This window comes from Phasianus colchicus, chromosome 7, assembly GCF_987193195.1.
Source record: "Phasianus colchicus chromosome 7, bPhaCol1.hap1.1, whole genome shotgun sequence".
Lineage (NCBI taxonomy): Eukaryota > Metazoa > Chordata > Aves > Galliformes > Phasianidae > Phasianus > Phasianus colchicus.
The window spans coordinates 9,299,676-9,314,926 of record NC_143442.1 but is presented as its reverse complement, the minus strand read 5'-3'; the positions used below and the strand labels follow the sequence as shown (position 1 = coordinate 9,314,926).

General features: G+C 44.4%; 2 protein-coding genes across 9 annotated transcripts in view; both read left to right on the top strand.

Annotated features, from left to right (window-relative positions):
* KALRN (kalirin RhoGEF kinase) overlaps positions 1 to 2,773 on the top strand; it is a 447,706-nt gene extending 444,933 nt beyond the window's left edge. For 5 of the 8 annotated variants that reach the window (XM_090143646.1, XM_090143648.1, XM_090143647.1 and 2 more), the window contains one exon: positions 1,350 to 2,772. In XM_090143646.1, coding sequence (XP_089999772.1) covers positions 1,350 to 1,895 — 546 coding nt within the window. In that variant the 3' untranslated portion in view covers positions 1,896 to 2,772. Of the gene's footprint in view, positions 1 to 1,349 lie in introns of all 8 variants that reach the window. The other 3 variants (XM_090143650.1, XM_090143649.1, XM_031590658.2) reach the window with 2 other exon arrangements.
* Positions 2,774 to 5,311: 2,538 nt separating this feature from the next.
* Positions 5,312 to 12,596, top strand: UMPS (uridine monophosphate synthetase). Its single transcript, XM_031590660.2, has 6 exons — positions 5,312 to 5,509; positions 5,967 to 6,120; positions 7,551 to 8,219; positions 8,835 to 9,010; positions 9,488 to 9,602; positions 10,225 to 12,596. The coding sequence occupies exons 1-6, from the start codon at positions 5,360 to 5,362 to the stop codon at positions 10,398 to 10,400; spliced, it is 1,440 nt and encodes a 479-aa protein (XP_031446520.2). The 5' UTR covers positions 5,312 to 5,359; the 3' UTR covers positions 10,401 to 12,596.
* The last annotated feature ends 2,655 nt before the right edge of the window (positions 12,597 to 15,251 follow it).

Below are 15,251 nucleotides of genomic sequence, written 5' to 3'. Positions count from 1 at the left end.
GCAAGTGTCAGTAGCTCCTGAGTGAAGGGGAGTTACAAGATACATCCCCAGGACATGGCTTGGGCTCACAACATGGTAAGCAAGGGGAGAGGAGAGTGCAGGAGAGCAGGAGGTTAGAAGGGCTGAGAGGGGAAAGCAGCAAGCTGATTGTGCTGCAGAGCCTGGGAGATGTGGGAAATGTGCCTAGGGAGAGGTTCAGAAGAATATCTGCAGTCTGCAATATCATGCTCAGTGAGATTAGCACAGCCTGTACCTCCTTTTGTTAGTACGTGTGGCAGGAGGTACTGCACTGTCCTGGATTTGGCATTGTGTTGCCATATCCACCAACGCTGCATTGATCTGGGGAGACAGAGAACTAGTGTTTGAAGTTACGACCAAGTGCTCCGAGCTTTGCAGTCTGCAGCTCTGAATCAGATTGCCAGAAGTATCAGCTAATCTATAATTTATTTGAAGACTTGAGCAGCATTTAAAAATGGAAAATGAGAGCTGGATTTAACTGTCATTGTAGAGTGGACAATCCAGCTCCACAGAGGTCTTGTCTCAGCCCTATAGCTCCCAGGCATGTCAGATGAAGTAGCGTTTTCAGTCTTCTGCTGCTGACTGCTACTAATAGAAAAAATGAAAAGATCCCTTTTGTACAATATCTTATGTGAGCATTAGTCCCAAAACATTTTATTATCCCGGTTTCTTTCGGTAAGGCTGTTTGTATTTTCTGCTGTATTTAAAGGACCTGTCAAAAAATAGACATCACTTCTAGGTAAAGAAACTGCACTGAATTCTTTATTTGATCATAAGATACTTCCCAAAACAAAGTGGGAAGCCAATTTTCTGTGACCTATTTACAGTTCTCCTGAGTGAAGTATGCTAAATAAAGCACCTTCTGTTGCTGAGAAGGAAACAGAAAATGCATTACTAGTGCATCTAGCCATGCTTTGTCCTAAGACCTAGCCATATCTTGTCCTAAGATCTTGCTCCAGAATACATTAATTTTGTCAGTGCAGAACACACACAAAACAAGAGCAAGTGGAGAAGTTTGAACAGTAGTGCATTGTATACACAGAATGTGCATGAGGATGAGGACCTAAAGGACAGATCCATGGAATTTAGAGAGGCAGTGGGCAAAATGTTTAACATTTGCTTTACAAAGAACACTTCTGCTACAAACTACACACATTTATGTCATCCAGGTGTTACAAAAACAAATGGAATCTAAATGAATCTTTCAGAGATACACAAGTCCTTTCTCAAAATTAAAAAAATCTGTCAGAGTTGTTAATCTGTAGAGATTGCTTTGAGGAAAAATAAGTATAATAAGCATAATTACATTTTCATTGTTCCCTTTTCAACAGCCAGAGAATCTGCTCATCGATTTAAGGATCCCAGTTCCTCGTGTCAAGATCATTGATTTGGAAGATGCAGTTCAAATCACAGGCCATTACCACGTCCACCATCTCCTTGGAAACCCAGAGTTCGCAGCCCCTGAAGTTATCCAGGGCCTCCCTGTGTCCCTGAGCACAGACATCTGGAGCATCGGGGTCCTCACCTACGTCATGTTGAGCGGTGTCTCGCCCTTCCTAGATGAAAGCAAAGAGGAGACTTGTATCAATGTGTGCAGAGTCGATTTCAGCTTCCCACCTGAGTACTTCTCTGATGTGAGCCATGCCGCCAGGGATTTCATCAACGTCATCCTCCAGGAAGACTTCAGGAGAAGGCCGACAGCAGCCACTTGTTTACAGCACCCATGGCTGCAGCCACACAATGGCAGCTACTCCAAAATCCCACTGGATACCTCCCGCTTGGCATCCTTCATTGAGCGCCGCAGACACCAGTACGACGTGCACCCCATCCCTGGTGTCAAGAGTTTCCTGATGAGCAGGCTTAACCCTGGGACGTAATGCCCACCTCCCCGGACACTACACTGCTGGTCCTGAGGCATGGTGCAGGGAGTGAGCAGGCCCAAAGCAGAGCTTCTGTACATACTTTTGTATTCAGTGTTGGCATTTGAAGGTATAAATCTGTCCAGAGGTCCCAGTACCTCCTCAGTTACTCAGGATCAAAGCAAGCAGGGTAACGGTGACAGGTACTTAGGTGCCCTCTTCAATGAGCACCTCCTGGAAGCATCTCAACAGTATGCAGCAGCAAACACCAACTGGAGACAAGAACCAAAACTGCAGTTGCCTTAATCTCTGGGAGGCAGCCTTACCAGAAATCCTCTTGATCTTGCTGAACTGATATCTGAGTGTATGAGAGATAGGTGTAGGATAGTGTGTGGAGGAGTAAGTCTAGGCTGACCTTTGTGTGTATTGCAGGACTTGGCTGAATGCAGCTCTCACTGGAGTCACTGCATGCCTGCTCTGGGTTAACAGATGGATTTTTTGTTCTCTGTATGCCCAGGTCTCCCATGATTTCTGTGAGGACTTCACCTGCAAGATCAGGCCTGCTGGATCAGCTTCTGTGGTGGCTTGGCTTAGATACATCCTCATTACATGGTAGTGCTCAGAATAAAATCCCATGTTAATCCTTGGGCTTTCTACTGCGTCAGGTCAACATGCAGTACCCTTTGGAGCTATGATTGAGGCAATGAATTCATTGGAGCATACAGCTGTTTCTGACTAAGCACAACGGGACTATGATGGTGGTTTGTTTTTTTTTTAACGCATTTTATATACACTGTACAGAAATCTTTTGCAAAACCTGTGCATTGAGAAAAGGCTGAGTCCAATTTTTGCAGTATCTGTAAACTAGGTGATGATTGATGAAGACAATTTTTTCTATCACAGGTTTTCAGTATACATATATTGTATCATATATATATATAAATATATATATATATAAAGGATCCTGTTCCATTTCTAGCTTCAGAATTGCTTGGCCCAAAGTCCATCTAGAGCCTTTGAAAGTGCAGTTGGTAAGTGGTGAGTCCATCCTTGTGCTTACAGCTTGAAAATTGTTTTCTGTGTTTTAAAGTATGTCATTTGTTTCATTTCCAGTCTTGTAAATATCTCTCAGCTGCCGTTAGCACCTCATCACCAAAGCATTTGTGAGGATATTTTTCTGTCCAAAGCCTAATTTGTAATAAAATTAAAAAAAAAAAAAATAGTTCCACAATTAAAACATTTCTCTCTTACAAGCCAAGTTGTAACATCATCACATTGATGTTACAGTGACGGAGCCAGCCTTAAGTATGAACAATGCAGGGAGCCTGCAGTGACAGATCAGCAGTCCGTGGGCTGGCCAAGTCTTCTCTCTAGCAGCAGGAAGGGAAAACACCTCCCTGGTTGCTGCACCATAAAACCCTGCAGCCTTCCAGGCTGACGATCAGACATTTTTCCCCTTGGCGTATTAGTACGTCTCAGTGCTGAGTGCCGCTGCTGTGCCTGCAATAGGAAATGTCAGTTGTTACCAAAGCTTTTCCTAAGGAAAAGGGCTTATTCTGGCCATGTGTACTCAGCAGAGGCTCTCTTGAGATATCTCATCAGGGCAAGAGCCAAATTCAATTCACCATCCAACTAACTGCACTGTGAGCCTGTGACATATCGTCAGGAGCAAAAGCTGGTTCTGCCAGCAGGTGACAGACACTCTGCAAGTACTGTGAATTCCCAGGGCTCTGCTAACCCTTCTGATCCACCTCTGAGCTCAGTTTCATGGCATTTGGAGACCTGGCCCTTCTCTTTGTGCTTGCTCTACCAGGATGCTAGAGCAGTCAGGCACAGCAAGTTACAACGTTCAGTGCTGCAAACCTTAAGATCTGGGAGCATAGAAGACTAAGTGTGTGATCTGATCCTGGGGGAAGTTGAGGAAAGGCTTGAGTGTTCATGGAGGGCTAAAACTTCTGAACCCATTTCAGTTTCCCTCTGTAGTGCAGCAACTAGTTTTCCAAGCAATTCAGTAGCACCTCAAAGGCAAAGACCAGACTCTCCTCTTGAGTGGGAGTGTGAGGTGTACGATTTCTTAGCAACTGAAACATCTCCAGGCAGTCATCAAGGGGTGTCTTTAATTAGCTCCAGCCTCAGGTACTTCCTCACTGCAGGACTGTTTGTGCTTCTTCCCATTTGTCAAAGCTGGCTCTTTATGCTGTGATTGTGCTGCCTTTCAGAAAATGTTTATGGAAGTGTAGTTTATAAAACCCACAGCTTTTATGGGGCCCGTGGGTACACTTTAAACAACACTCTTTCTGCTTGGCACCAGTACAAACAGATTCTCACGTATCACAGGAAATCTCGAGCTATTTATCATTTTATGATAAACGTCCTGCATTCACATTTCAAACTGTGAAAACAGGTACTGTGGGCCTATGGAGGGAAAAGGTTGGATTGATTAAGGGAATATTTAAGCCTTTCTATGTCTTTTCTCTCTTCTGTTCTCATTTGATAGAAACTGGAGGCTTAAATACTGCTTTAACAATTCTTTAAAGCAATCCAAGCTCTCCAAGTCCATTGCCTTTTTATTTTAAGCAGCTTTATTTTCATTAACATTTGCCTTTAAAATAACTTTACATTTAACCTAAGGTAAAGCTGAGACAAAGCCTGTGCCCTCAGCGGGCCTTGTTACAAACGCCACTAAGGCTGAATGCAGAACTGCGTGGTGCAATGTGACTATATATAACTGTATTTTAATGCCCTTGCAACGAGAGGGCTGCATCAGGTGACCTGGGCTATGTAAACTCCCGAGACAAACGTCCAGCATAGGGCCTGGGTTTGTTTTGTGGCTCATTGGCAGCGTTCCATCCCAACATGGTGCTTCCCAAAGATGCGAGGCCAGGCCAGGTGCTGCCGGGCTGGGTCTGGCACTGCGCTGTGTCAGCGCTGCGTGTTGGCTGTGGCAGGGTGGTGGGACAGGTGAGCGTGGCTCTGCACAGACCGTGGCCACCTCAACCTTCTTCACTAAGAGCAAAGCTCTGTGTTCGTCAGCTTTCCAACGGCCAGCTGAAGGAGGAAGGGGGACGGCCCAGCTGATGGCACGGTGTTGTCAAGGTGCAAAGTGAGCCACAGCCTTAACGACGTCAGCACACAGTGCAGCCTGAAGCACACTGCTACACCAGGCAAGATCCAACGCTACGGACATGGCTTCAGACTGTGCCCCCTCCCTATGAACGGACTGTGCTAACGATGCAGTTTCTGGGCTTTATTTTCTTTATTTATTTTGGATTAAACTCGGTTGTTCAGAGAACAGCGGCTCAGTCTCATTTTCCAACGCGGGTTGTTGGTGATGGGAGAGGGAACGAAGTGCACCCGGAACGCGTGAACGCGGCCTGGAAGAACCGGGGGGACGCGTATAGGCGGCTCACCTCTGCGCCTGCGCACTTCCTCACGGTGTCGCCGCTTCCGTCATCTCCCGGCGCCGGGCAGCGGGCGGGCAGATGGCGGCGGGCGGCGCGGGAAGCGTGGCGGCGGCGCTGCTGGAGGCGGGCGCTGTGCGCTTCGGAGACTTCGTGCTGCGGAGCGGCATCGCCTCGCCTGTCTACGTGGATCTGCGCGGCCTGGCCTCCCGGCCCCCCCTGCTCCGCCTGGTGCTGTTGGGGGGGGGGGAGCGGGGGTGGAAACTGGACGAGTGGCCTCAGGGGTCTGAGGGGGGTTCTGGGGTCGCGGTGCCGGGCTTGGGTCGGGGAGGTGGGTTGGGCTGCTTGCTGCAAGACGGGCATCGAGGCTATGGGGCGCGTCCAGGGAGTGGTATCGTTCAGGCTGGAGAAGAGGGAGCTCAGGGGAGACTGCACGGCTCTCTGCTGCTTCCTGTGAGGAGCTTGTGGCGAGGTGGGAGTCGGCCTGTGCTATGGTAACAGCCATAGGGTGAGAGGTGATGGCCTCAAGTTGTGCCTGGGGGTTCAGGTTGGATATTAGGAAACGATTCTTCTTTGAAAGAGTGGTGATGCAGTGGCACAGCTGCCATCTCCAGAGGTGCTTGGGAATTGAGATACTGTTTAACAGTGCTCACTTTGCTCTGACTCCTGAAATATTCATATTTATTAGGTTGCTGATCTTCTGTTCCAAACAGCAAAAGACGCTGCTCTCCAGTATGACTGTGTGTGTGGTGTTCCATACACAGCTTTACCATTGGCCACGATAATCAGCTCTGAAAATCAGATTCCAATGCTGATACGGAGGAAAGAAGCAAAAGATTATGGTAAAACTGTCAAATGATGAATTTGTCATTACTTGTCTTGTCACGTGCATCTGTGTTTCAGTTTAAGATTACTATTCCAACTCAAATAGCAGTCCTGTTTCCCCTAAACATACCTCTTACAATGTCCCAGCCCAACCAGCTGCAGCTGGGCTTCTGCTGTAGTAAGGGTGAAAGGTCTCAGGCTTCATCTTTGTTCCCATAGTGTCTGTTTTCCTTTAACACCATTTCTGTAGGTTACTGCCCTCTTCTAGAAACAGATTTGTAATGCAGTTTTTGATAATGCCGAGGCTGGTGCCATGTTTGACCTCCAAACAACTTTTTGCATATCAGCTCCAAAAGGAATCTTTATTCTTCTGTAGTCTCTCATCCACTTACACTTTTGTATCCTATAATCAGCAGGCAAAGTGGGCCAGGTGAGAAGCAGTAAGATCTATACATAGCAATCAGTTTTACTTGATATTGGTTGAAGTGGGGGCAAGGTGCTAGTAGGGGGGGGAGTACAGTATTATCCAACCCTGGCAACTGGATTTCCATGTGTGATAAGCTCTCTCCCAGCATCATTCAGACAGACAGGATGTTTGTAGAACCTAAATGGTACTCTATTGTTAGTCAGTGTGCTAGGCATGAGAACTTTTACTGTTCACTCTTGTGAAGGACAAGTTGATTGTGACAGCAATTAACTGCCTGGCACAAGGTTTCCAGTGTCACACAGATTGCAGAGCTGTACTGACACTTGTGAGGCAGCTGTGGTTTGAGCACTGCAGTGGCTGCATAATGTTCACCCGCTGCTTCTTGCTTCCTCAGAAGGCCAGGCTTCTTTTGTTGCTGCCCTCTGGGAGGCCTTTCATGGACTTGTGCCTATTGTTGGTTATGATAAAGGCATCTGGTGGCTTTACTCCTCCAGATTGTTCTAACAACAAGCATATTAAGCATAGAATAATGCCTGTGGAAAACAGAAAATATGTTGAAGAGTTTCAATAACTTTGCTAGTTTAAAGATGTTTTCAGTAACAGGAAAAATATTTTTGATGTTTTGAAGGTAATAATTAGCGATAATAAACTTCAATTTCTGTAGTGAGCTGCATTAAAGACTGTTAAAAGATGTGCTGTCAGTAAGACGTTGGTTTTGGTAGTGGATCGTATGAAGTGTGTTTTATCCCCTTGGAAAAGTAACAGGCTCTGAATTGAGTTATGAGGCAGTGGCTGAGATGTGATATCTGGAATCAGTAATAACTACATAACTACTCTGCAAACTGACAGCAAGTATGAAATTCTTATAAACCTGAAGCCCAATTCCATTTTTACTGCAGCATATGCTTGTATGCAAAACAAATACGGTCTTTACGTTAACATCTCAGGTTAAAATCTGGATACGTTGGGTACATTCTGAGGTCTTTTGTACTTTATTTAGTAGAGTGTTTTATTTTAAAGGTACCAAGCGGCTGGTAGAAGGCACCATTAATCCAGGAGAAACGTGTTTGATCATTGAAGATGTGGTAACAAGTGGATCCAGCGTACTGGAAACTGCTGAAGTTCTTCGGAAGGAAGGATTAAAAGTCACAGATGCTGTAGTGCTGCTGGACAGGGAGCAGGGGGGGAAGGCCAGGTTAGAAGAACATGGAATTCGTCTACGCTCTGTGTGTACGTTGTCCGAGATGTTAGATATTCTCCAGCAGCAGGGAGAAGTGGATGTGGAGATGGTTGAGAAGGTGAAGAATTTCATTCAGGGAAATGTGTTTGAGCCAGGCGCTCAGAATGGTCCAACTCCAGTGAAAAGAGTCTGTAAAGAGCTGAGCTTCAGGGCTCGTGCTGAGCTGCCCGGGGTGCATCCTGTTGCAGCCAAGCTTCTCACACTCATGGAAAAGAAGCAAACAAACTTGTGCCTTTCTGCAGATGTCACAGGATCCAAAGAACTGCTGCAGTTAGCTGCCAGCCTGGGCCCCAGCATTTGTATCCTAAAGACTCATATAGATATCCTGAATGATTTCACCCAAGAGGTGGTAAAGGAGCTGAGAGCACTCGCAGATCAACACGAGTTCTTGATTTTTGAAGACAGGAAATTTGCAGACATTGGAAACACAGTGAAACATCAATATGAAGGTGATTATCATCAGCCTTGATGTGCCATAATTTTGCTGCCAGTCTGTTTAACTGCAGCATTGGGACAAGTTGTCAGGAGAGACTGGGACCTCTGACCATGGAGAAAACTTGAGGGGCAAGGCCATGAGCAACCTGATCTAGTTTTGGAGTTAGCTCTGCTGATGGGGCATGAGCTCCAGAGGTCCTTTCCAAAGCCTAAATCTTTTTATGAATCTATGCTTGTGCTCAGTAAGTACTTCTGAATGGTTGTTTGCCTGGAGAAGGGTGTGTGTGGCTTGTAAGGCAGCTTGCTATTGTATGCTTGCATGCTTCTTGTGGCTTTCCTTTATTACTGCATTTGCAACTGCTCAATGCTTTTTCCTCTTTTCTGCTACTATTTTCCTTATGATCTTGTATACTGTTGCACCTGTGACAGAATTTTTAACTTACCATATCTTTGTGATTGTGTAGCCATCAGGTTTGTCTGTTAAGACTGGGCTGTTGAGGCTGTTAAAAAGCCTTTTAAAATTGGAACGGTTTATTGCACTGCTTTTTTTGTTTAATTCACGCTTCTTGTTTAATGCATTTCTGATGACTAATTTCACTTTGCCTTGGTCTTTATGTCTGTGTTCTTAGGTGGTGTGTTCAAAATAGCATCCTGGTCGGATGTGGTTAATGCACATGTGGTTCCAGGCTCTGGAGTTGTGAAAGGACTGAAGGAAGTGGGCCTTCCCCTACAGCGCGGCTGCCTTCTGATTGCTGAGATGAGTTCCCAGGGGTCACTTGCAACTGGTGAATACACAAAAGCTGCGGTAAGTTGGCACTTTTGTTTAAGGTTAACAGCTTGTAAAGTGCTCTAATGGCAGGTTTTGTATGCTACTAATATCTACACTCCCAGAAGTCTCTCCAGCTATGTGATAAGTTTTCTTTTTGTGGAAACTCAGGAGAGAGAGAGGCACTTGAAGATTACATCTGTAGGCTAGTGATGTTGGAGTTCATGCTGTGAGTTCTAGTGAACACACCAGATTTGCCATTGGCTGTGTTTTTTTTCATTAGCAATGAATTTGTAATTAATACACTAAATGAGCTTTCACTTATTACTTAGTAACAGATGTATCTTTTGCATTCCTATCTGCAAGCTCAGCAATATCAGTGAGGAATGAGTCACTGCTGGGTGACTTTGTATTGATATTTCATATCCCTGCCCTGCACAGCTTAATTAGAAACAGAATGGTGAGAAAGCTTAATTTTAGATATATCACTTGATGTAGCTTATTGCTCCTTTTTAGGTACAGATGGCTGAAGACAACTCTGATTTTGTTTTTGGATTCATATCTGGATCTAGAGTTAGTAAGAAACCAGAATTTCTTCACTTAACTCCAGGTGTACAGCTGCAAGCTGGAGGTAACTTTCCCTGAAATATTTATAGTCTGTTTGTAAATACAGTGAGTGATTTGGGCTTCAGTGGAAAAAGTGACTTCTGAAGGGGACTGGATTATTCGCATCTGGAGAAAGGAGCCCGTGTTTGCCATTTCCTTAATATGGGCTGCCTTGTGTATTTCTGGATGTACTGATCTCTTTCCTGGGAGTTCTGAATGGCAACCAGCATCCCACACAGCTTCTCTGTTAGATCTTCTTGTACTGAGGTTTGTGTATACCATGAAGTACAGTCCTTAAGCACGTGAAATGTCTACAGATGGGCATTAGCTTAGATGTATGACTACTCAGTAGGTAGAAAACATTCAGTAAACACTGAAGTCTAACTGTAACATGAACGATACTGATATAAATGCTGTATCAATGAATTGGAAGTCACAAGTTACCAAACAGTCTGTCCAGTAGTTATCCAGCTAGGGAAGATACGTTTCTCTGCAATACTTCATTCTTACAAAATCTGAAGTAAAATTATAGCTTCTGTGATTGATCTGTGTAAAAGGTAGAGGTTCATTAATTGGAGGCACAGTTTCTAGTCAGTGCTGTGGATTCGTAGGGTGAGAATTGAAATAACATGTTTTATCTGTTTCAGGTGATAAACTTGGGCAGAAGTACCTAAGCCCCAAAGAAGTGATTAATGAAAAAGGTTCAGACATTATTATTGTGGGACGTGGCATCTTGTCAGCTTCAGACCGCCTTCAGGAAGCAGAGAAGTACAGGAAGGCAGCTTGGGAGAGCTACATAAGCAGGCTCGGTGTTCATGCATAAGATTGTATGTAGGTCACCTTCCTAGTAAGTAAGCAAAGCTGATGCAGTAGTTAAAATGGAGCTGCATTCATTGTGAGATTTCCACTTAAATATACAGACACTTCAGCCAGCAGAATATTATGCCCTTTTGGAAAAAATCTGTCACTGGCTAAATTATTTTTAATTCCACACAGTTGTACACACCATAATTGGTTTTCTTTTGGCATTTAGATATATGAGACCAAAATTTTATGTCCAATTGTTAGTTTCAATAGTTTTTCTCTACTGAAAAATGATGAATGAAAACACTCCTAAGATACGTGCTTGGCTGTTGTTGCTACTTTCTCCTCCCTGCCCTCTGACTGTGGAAACAATGCTTTATTGTTCTTCATTAACTTCACCTGTGATACTGACCTTGTGTCCCACTCACAGGATTGCTCAGGTCTGCCAGTTCCATGGAGACAGTTATCAGTCTAGATCCCATGCAGTGAAAATGAATTATATGTTACTTAATGAATTGATTTTGCTACCTGTTTCCTTTAATTGTATCTGTCTTTTTTGTGGCAGTGTGAAATATTGTTTATTTTCAGAACCAGGGCACTATAAAAATAAATCAAGTCTGCTCTGTTTGTGTCCGTAAACGTTGCTCTGGATTCTGTCTGTAGTCTGCTCTGACAAAAGTCTTTGTGCTGTTGAGTGCAAGTGGTGACTGATCTAATGAGAAACAAAGGCGTACTTTCCCTTGCTTGACTTTTTCTGAAAATATTTATGGAATACTTCTGGGAATTATTTTCCACACCTTGGGATTATGAAGAAGTGTTACTCTGAAATACCATGTATGAAAGGTTTTGATTAGAAAGGGTGAAATTGCCTCAAATACACCCAATATAGATATGGTGGAAATTGGCTTGAATTTTCATTGCTAACAGGGAAGTGTGAAGAAGGCAGATGAATGGTGGTACAGCTGTAGACCATTGCTGTTCCTATGCTGATGTAAAACACAGAGAAAACTGGGTTCCTTTTTAAAAAGCCTGTAGAATAGGAACAATTATATCCAGTGAGAATTCTTTTGCTTTAATAGTAACCAACTCTTTTCCCAGCCTTTCAAATGAAGAGAACAGGGTTATGCAGAAGTTCAAATGGAGGCTTTTTGCCTCTTGTCTAAGAACAGAAACAGGCTTGGATTTGAGGGCTCTATGGTATGCTTCTTGTATTTGTGACCTTGTGCTCTGCTGGGAGTCAGACTTCAGAAATGTGGGGCTGAAAAGCTTCCTAGCTGTCTGGGTATGCTGAGGTTAATGACCTTATCCTTTTGCATTTCATGTTCCTTGGAAGTGTTTCCCCAGTGCCTCTTACAGGGCTTATAAACGGGTTACTTAGGGGAGAATATTAGAATTTACTCTGCATATGTTTTGTTTTCCCTCAGTTGGTTCAAGATTCTTCCTAGGTACCATATTAACATGGAGAAGTCCATCCAGGAAAGATGAAGGCTATCCTGGCCACCTTTCACCACTGAACTCAGTGAGTGAGTGTGTTGGCTCTTAGGAGCTGCCCTGCAGTAGTCTGATATTTTGCATCAACTTCCAAGAAGTTTCAGACCTTTAAAGTGAACACAGGTTTTGGGATTTGTTTACTGCTTTTCATAAACAATCCGATGGCCTTGAGGTAGTAGAAGTCGGGCTTCCTCACTTCAACTGCTTTGCAGAAAACTGCTTTGTCCACCAGATGGAGCTGAGACTCTATTTTTCAGGGGAGTCGATGCCCAACCCTTCCATAGCTAATAGTTTCCGCTGACGATACCAACTCTAAATATACTTAAGCTGAAGATCTACTTGCTTTTCAACAAGTTACTCCCTCACCTGAAGCCACAACTTAACACAGTAGGGTTCAGTAGGCAGCTGCCTCAACACTGCCTGGAGCACCAGCAGGGTTCTGTGAGTCTGGTGTTTCCCACTAACTGTGCTGAATTGCACCAAGTAAGTGTCTGATATTTACACAGCTAAAACCCTGAAAAAGATCCAAGAGCTACTTTATCAGGAGAAAGAAACAGCAACTGAACTGAGAGATTGCTATCGTCTAAGAGCTAGTCACAATCTAAGATACTTGGAGTAAAGGTTCTGAGCATCACATTGGAAAGCTTCAGTTCACCACTGTGCTCAGTCACAGCAAGTTGTATTCTGGTGCTTCATTTGACACCAGTCAAACATTTCAATTAGCAAAACAAAGCCACATTTGCCTACCTCCTACACGCTTTCTTGTGTCAGAGTGAATATAGCAAACATGCCTGTGGGCCTCTTCTTTGTGGCACCTGAACGTGATTAAAAATCCATTTCAAATTAAGAACAAACATTAACTTCCTTGCTTCCCCCCCCTGCTTGCATTCACAGCATAGTTCCTGCTGTTGGTCCCAGCTGCTTCTAACATGGGAACTAGGTCACAATTTACAAAACTCATTTGCATTATAATATATGAATCTGGAAGTCTTGCAGTTCATTCTCTGGTCTGATCAAATGTCACAGTTCCAATGTTATTTTATCAGCCAGTAGTTGACAGCTCATATTTTTGTTTCCATAAACAATTTCATGAACGGTTATTCAAGACCTAATTCCAGAAAAAATAAATTAATCACTTCTCCTTAAATGGATGTGGAAAGCTGTTTCAGTGGGCTTTCAGCAGGCGCCACAAGCATTGCTTTTAGGAAACAGTAAGGACCAAAGGAATGTGCAATAACCCAGAGGAAGTTTGTTTCCATTTCTGAGTTTTGGAGTCACCAACTTGGGGAAATGTTCTGTTTTGGAAGATTTGTAATTGAACAGACAGACAGGGCTGGGCGTTCTGTTTGTTTCTAATAGCTGTTAGGTCACGGTTGGGCTGTGCCACAGTGATGAGTACAGCTCCATGATCTAACTCTGCAACAAATTACAACCCAGTTTGGTGCCTGCTTTCTCTCAGGCCCTTTGGGCAGATTCTTGAACACTAATAGCAGTGATCCTGTCTGTGGGTTTGGATTGACTTACTCCTCATTTGTGATGCTCCGGACCTGTGTCCTGCTCTGACCTTTTTCTCGTAAGCTCATCCATGGTCAGGCTGTGAAAATGCAGGGTGACGAGAGGAGTCGGCCAGTGCAGAAAGAAGGAGGAAGCCTGTTCATTTCTGCTGTGCTGACAGGTATTGTTTTAGATCCATACTGAGACGTTTCTGTTGCTCAGGGGGCACCACCGCTAATGGAGTGTGCAGTGGAGGCTGTGACTGGCCTTTCCCAACACACAGTCCCAGAAACACCTGCAGTATAGGGAAATACACTGATGAGAGAGCAGGTGAGCCCCCAGGCCAGGGCTGCACAGCAGCCTCCAGCTGTGGCTGCAGGAACACGAGGACCTGATGTTGCAATGGCATCCGCACTCCAATTTGGCCAGACAAATGCTGACATTTTCCACACATGTGATCTGCTGCTGCCTTCTGCTTTAGCTTTCATTCAGGAATGCTAGCTGTGGTCAGGCTGTGTGTATTTAGGGACACAAATAAACTGCTGCTGACTGAAATACACCATTCCCATGACTGAGCCTGGCACTAACCTCTCCAAGGGTAAAGGCAGATGTGACAGTAAAATAAAACCTTCCTAATCTAAGCATCATTTCCTTATGCGTTTTTTTTTTTTTTAAATGTGCAATCTTATGGAGAAGCTAAACCCGGAAAGAGAGCTGATAAAAACTAGAAACAAGCAATCAACTAGTTGTATAAAGATTCTGATATTAGAACTCATACAAAGCAAAGTTGATCTAGAGGCCCAACCCTTGCTCTACCAAACAACTCCTTCATGGTGAGCCAAGCTTCTCTTCCTAAAGCTGCTACTATTGCCTGTGTTCTAAGCACCAAGCTGATGTTCTGGGAAATGCCACAGCTTAAAGATAATCTGAAAAAGAAAGACTGGAAAAGGGGGCATGGGCTGTGCCTTTCCTTTTTAGATGCAACTGTAGCAGAGCCGCATTCACAGCATTGGCTGATCAGGGTGGCAAAGCAAGGTCAGAATGTTGCTGCCCTTCCTTTCTTTCCCACCGCTTTCCTTCCTGCTGCCCTTTCCTTGCCTCGGTCACTTTGTGCTTTGTGTGTGGCAACCAAATGAACCAAGCTAAAGCTGATCTAGAAGAGACAACCTGTGCCCTATGTAAGATGAGTCTTTTTGGATGTAGAGCTTGGCCTTGTACTTAAGCACCAGGTAGGAAATGCACAGTTAGCACTAGCTTCCCCTGAAGAGCTGCTGTGATTCTATGAGATTACTGGCTGCTGCAGCCAGCTGGCCATCATAGCAGCTGCTGCTGCCATTGGCTGTGCTCAGACCTTTCCTATTTCTTGTGAAATTGCAGGGAGAGGCACATGCAGAACAGTGGTGCACAGCCATGGTGTGCCTTGGGCAGCTCTTCTCTTCCTGCTCCCGTGCCAACCTCAGCATCATTCTGTACCCCAGAGCATTCGTGCTACCTCATGCAGCCTTTGCTTGGTCCGATTTGGAGATCATCCAAAGAATTTGCTGGATTCTGAATTAAAAAAATCAAGCGTGAAGACAGCACTGTTTTGGTTTTTGTTCTGTTTTTTTAAGAATACCTGATCCCATGCTGACGGTGTGCAGCTTGCTGCACTCTTACCAATCCCCATTCTGAGCTATTTTTAGTGGGGTTTGTTGTGTTCCTGCAGTGCTACTGGCAGGAGGAGGGGGCCCATAAGCTTCTCGAAGGAGAGCTGTTTGTACGGAACAAGTAGGAGCTCCTGTTTATAGAGGCAAAAACAAATACATAAAAAAAAATCCGGAAAGATGGGTTCATGGCTGTTTTCCAGTGAGAAAAGCAAGTCAAAACAACGAGCACCATTTGTTTT

Excerpts from the sequence above, each read along its gene's own strand:
- UMPS (XM_031590660.2), top strand. The coding sequence starts at position 5,360 with ATGGCGGCGGGCGGCGCGGGAAGCGTGGCGGCGGCGCTGCTGGAGGCG. Across the intron at positions 9,011-9,487 it reads GTGAATACACAAAAGCTGCG|GTACAGATGGCTGAAGACAA; the intron begins GTAAGTTGGCAC and ends GCTCCTTTTTAG. Across the intron at positions 9,603-10,224 it reads TGTACAGCTGCAAGCTGGAG|GTGATAAACTTGGGCAGAAG; the intron begins GTAACTTTCCCT and ends TATCTGTTTCAG.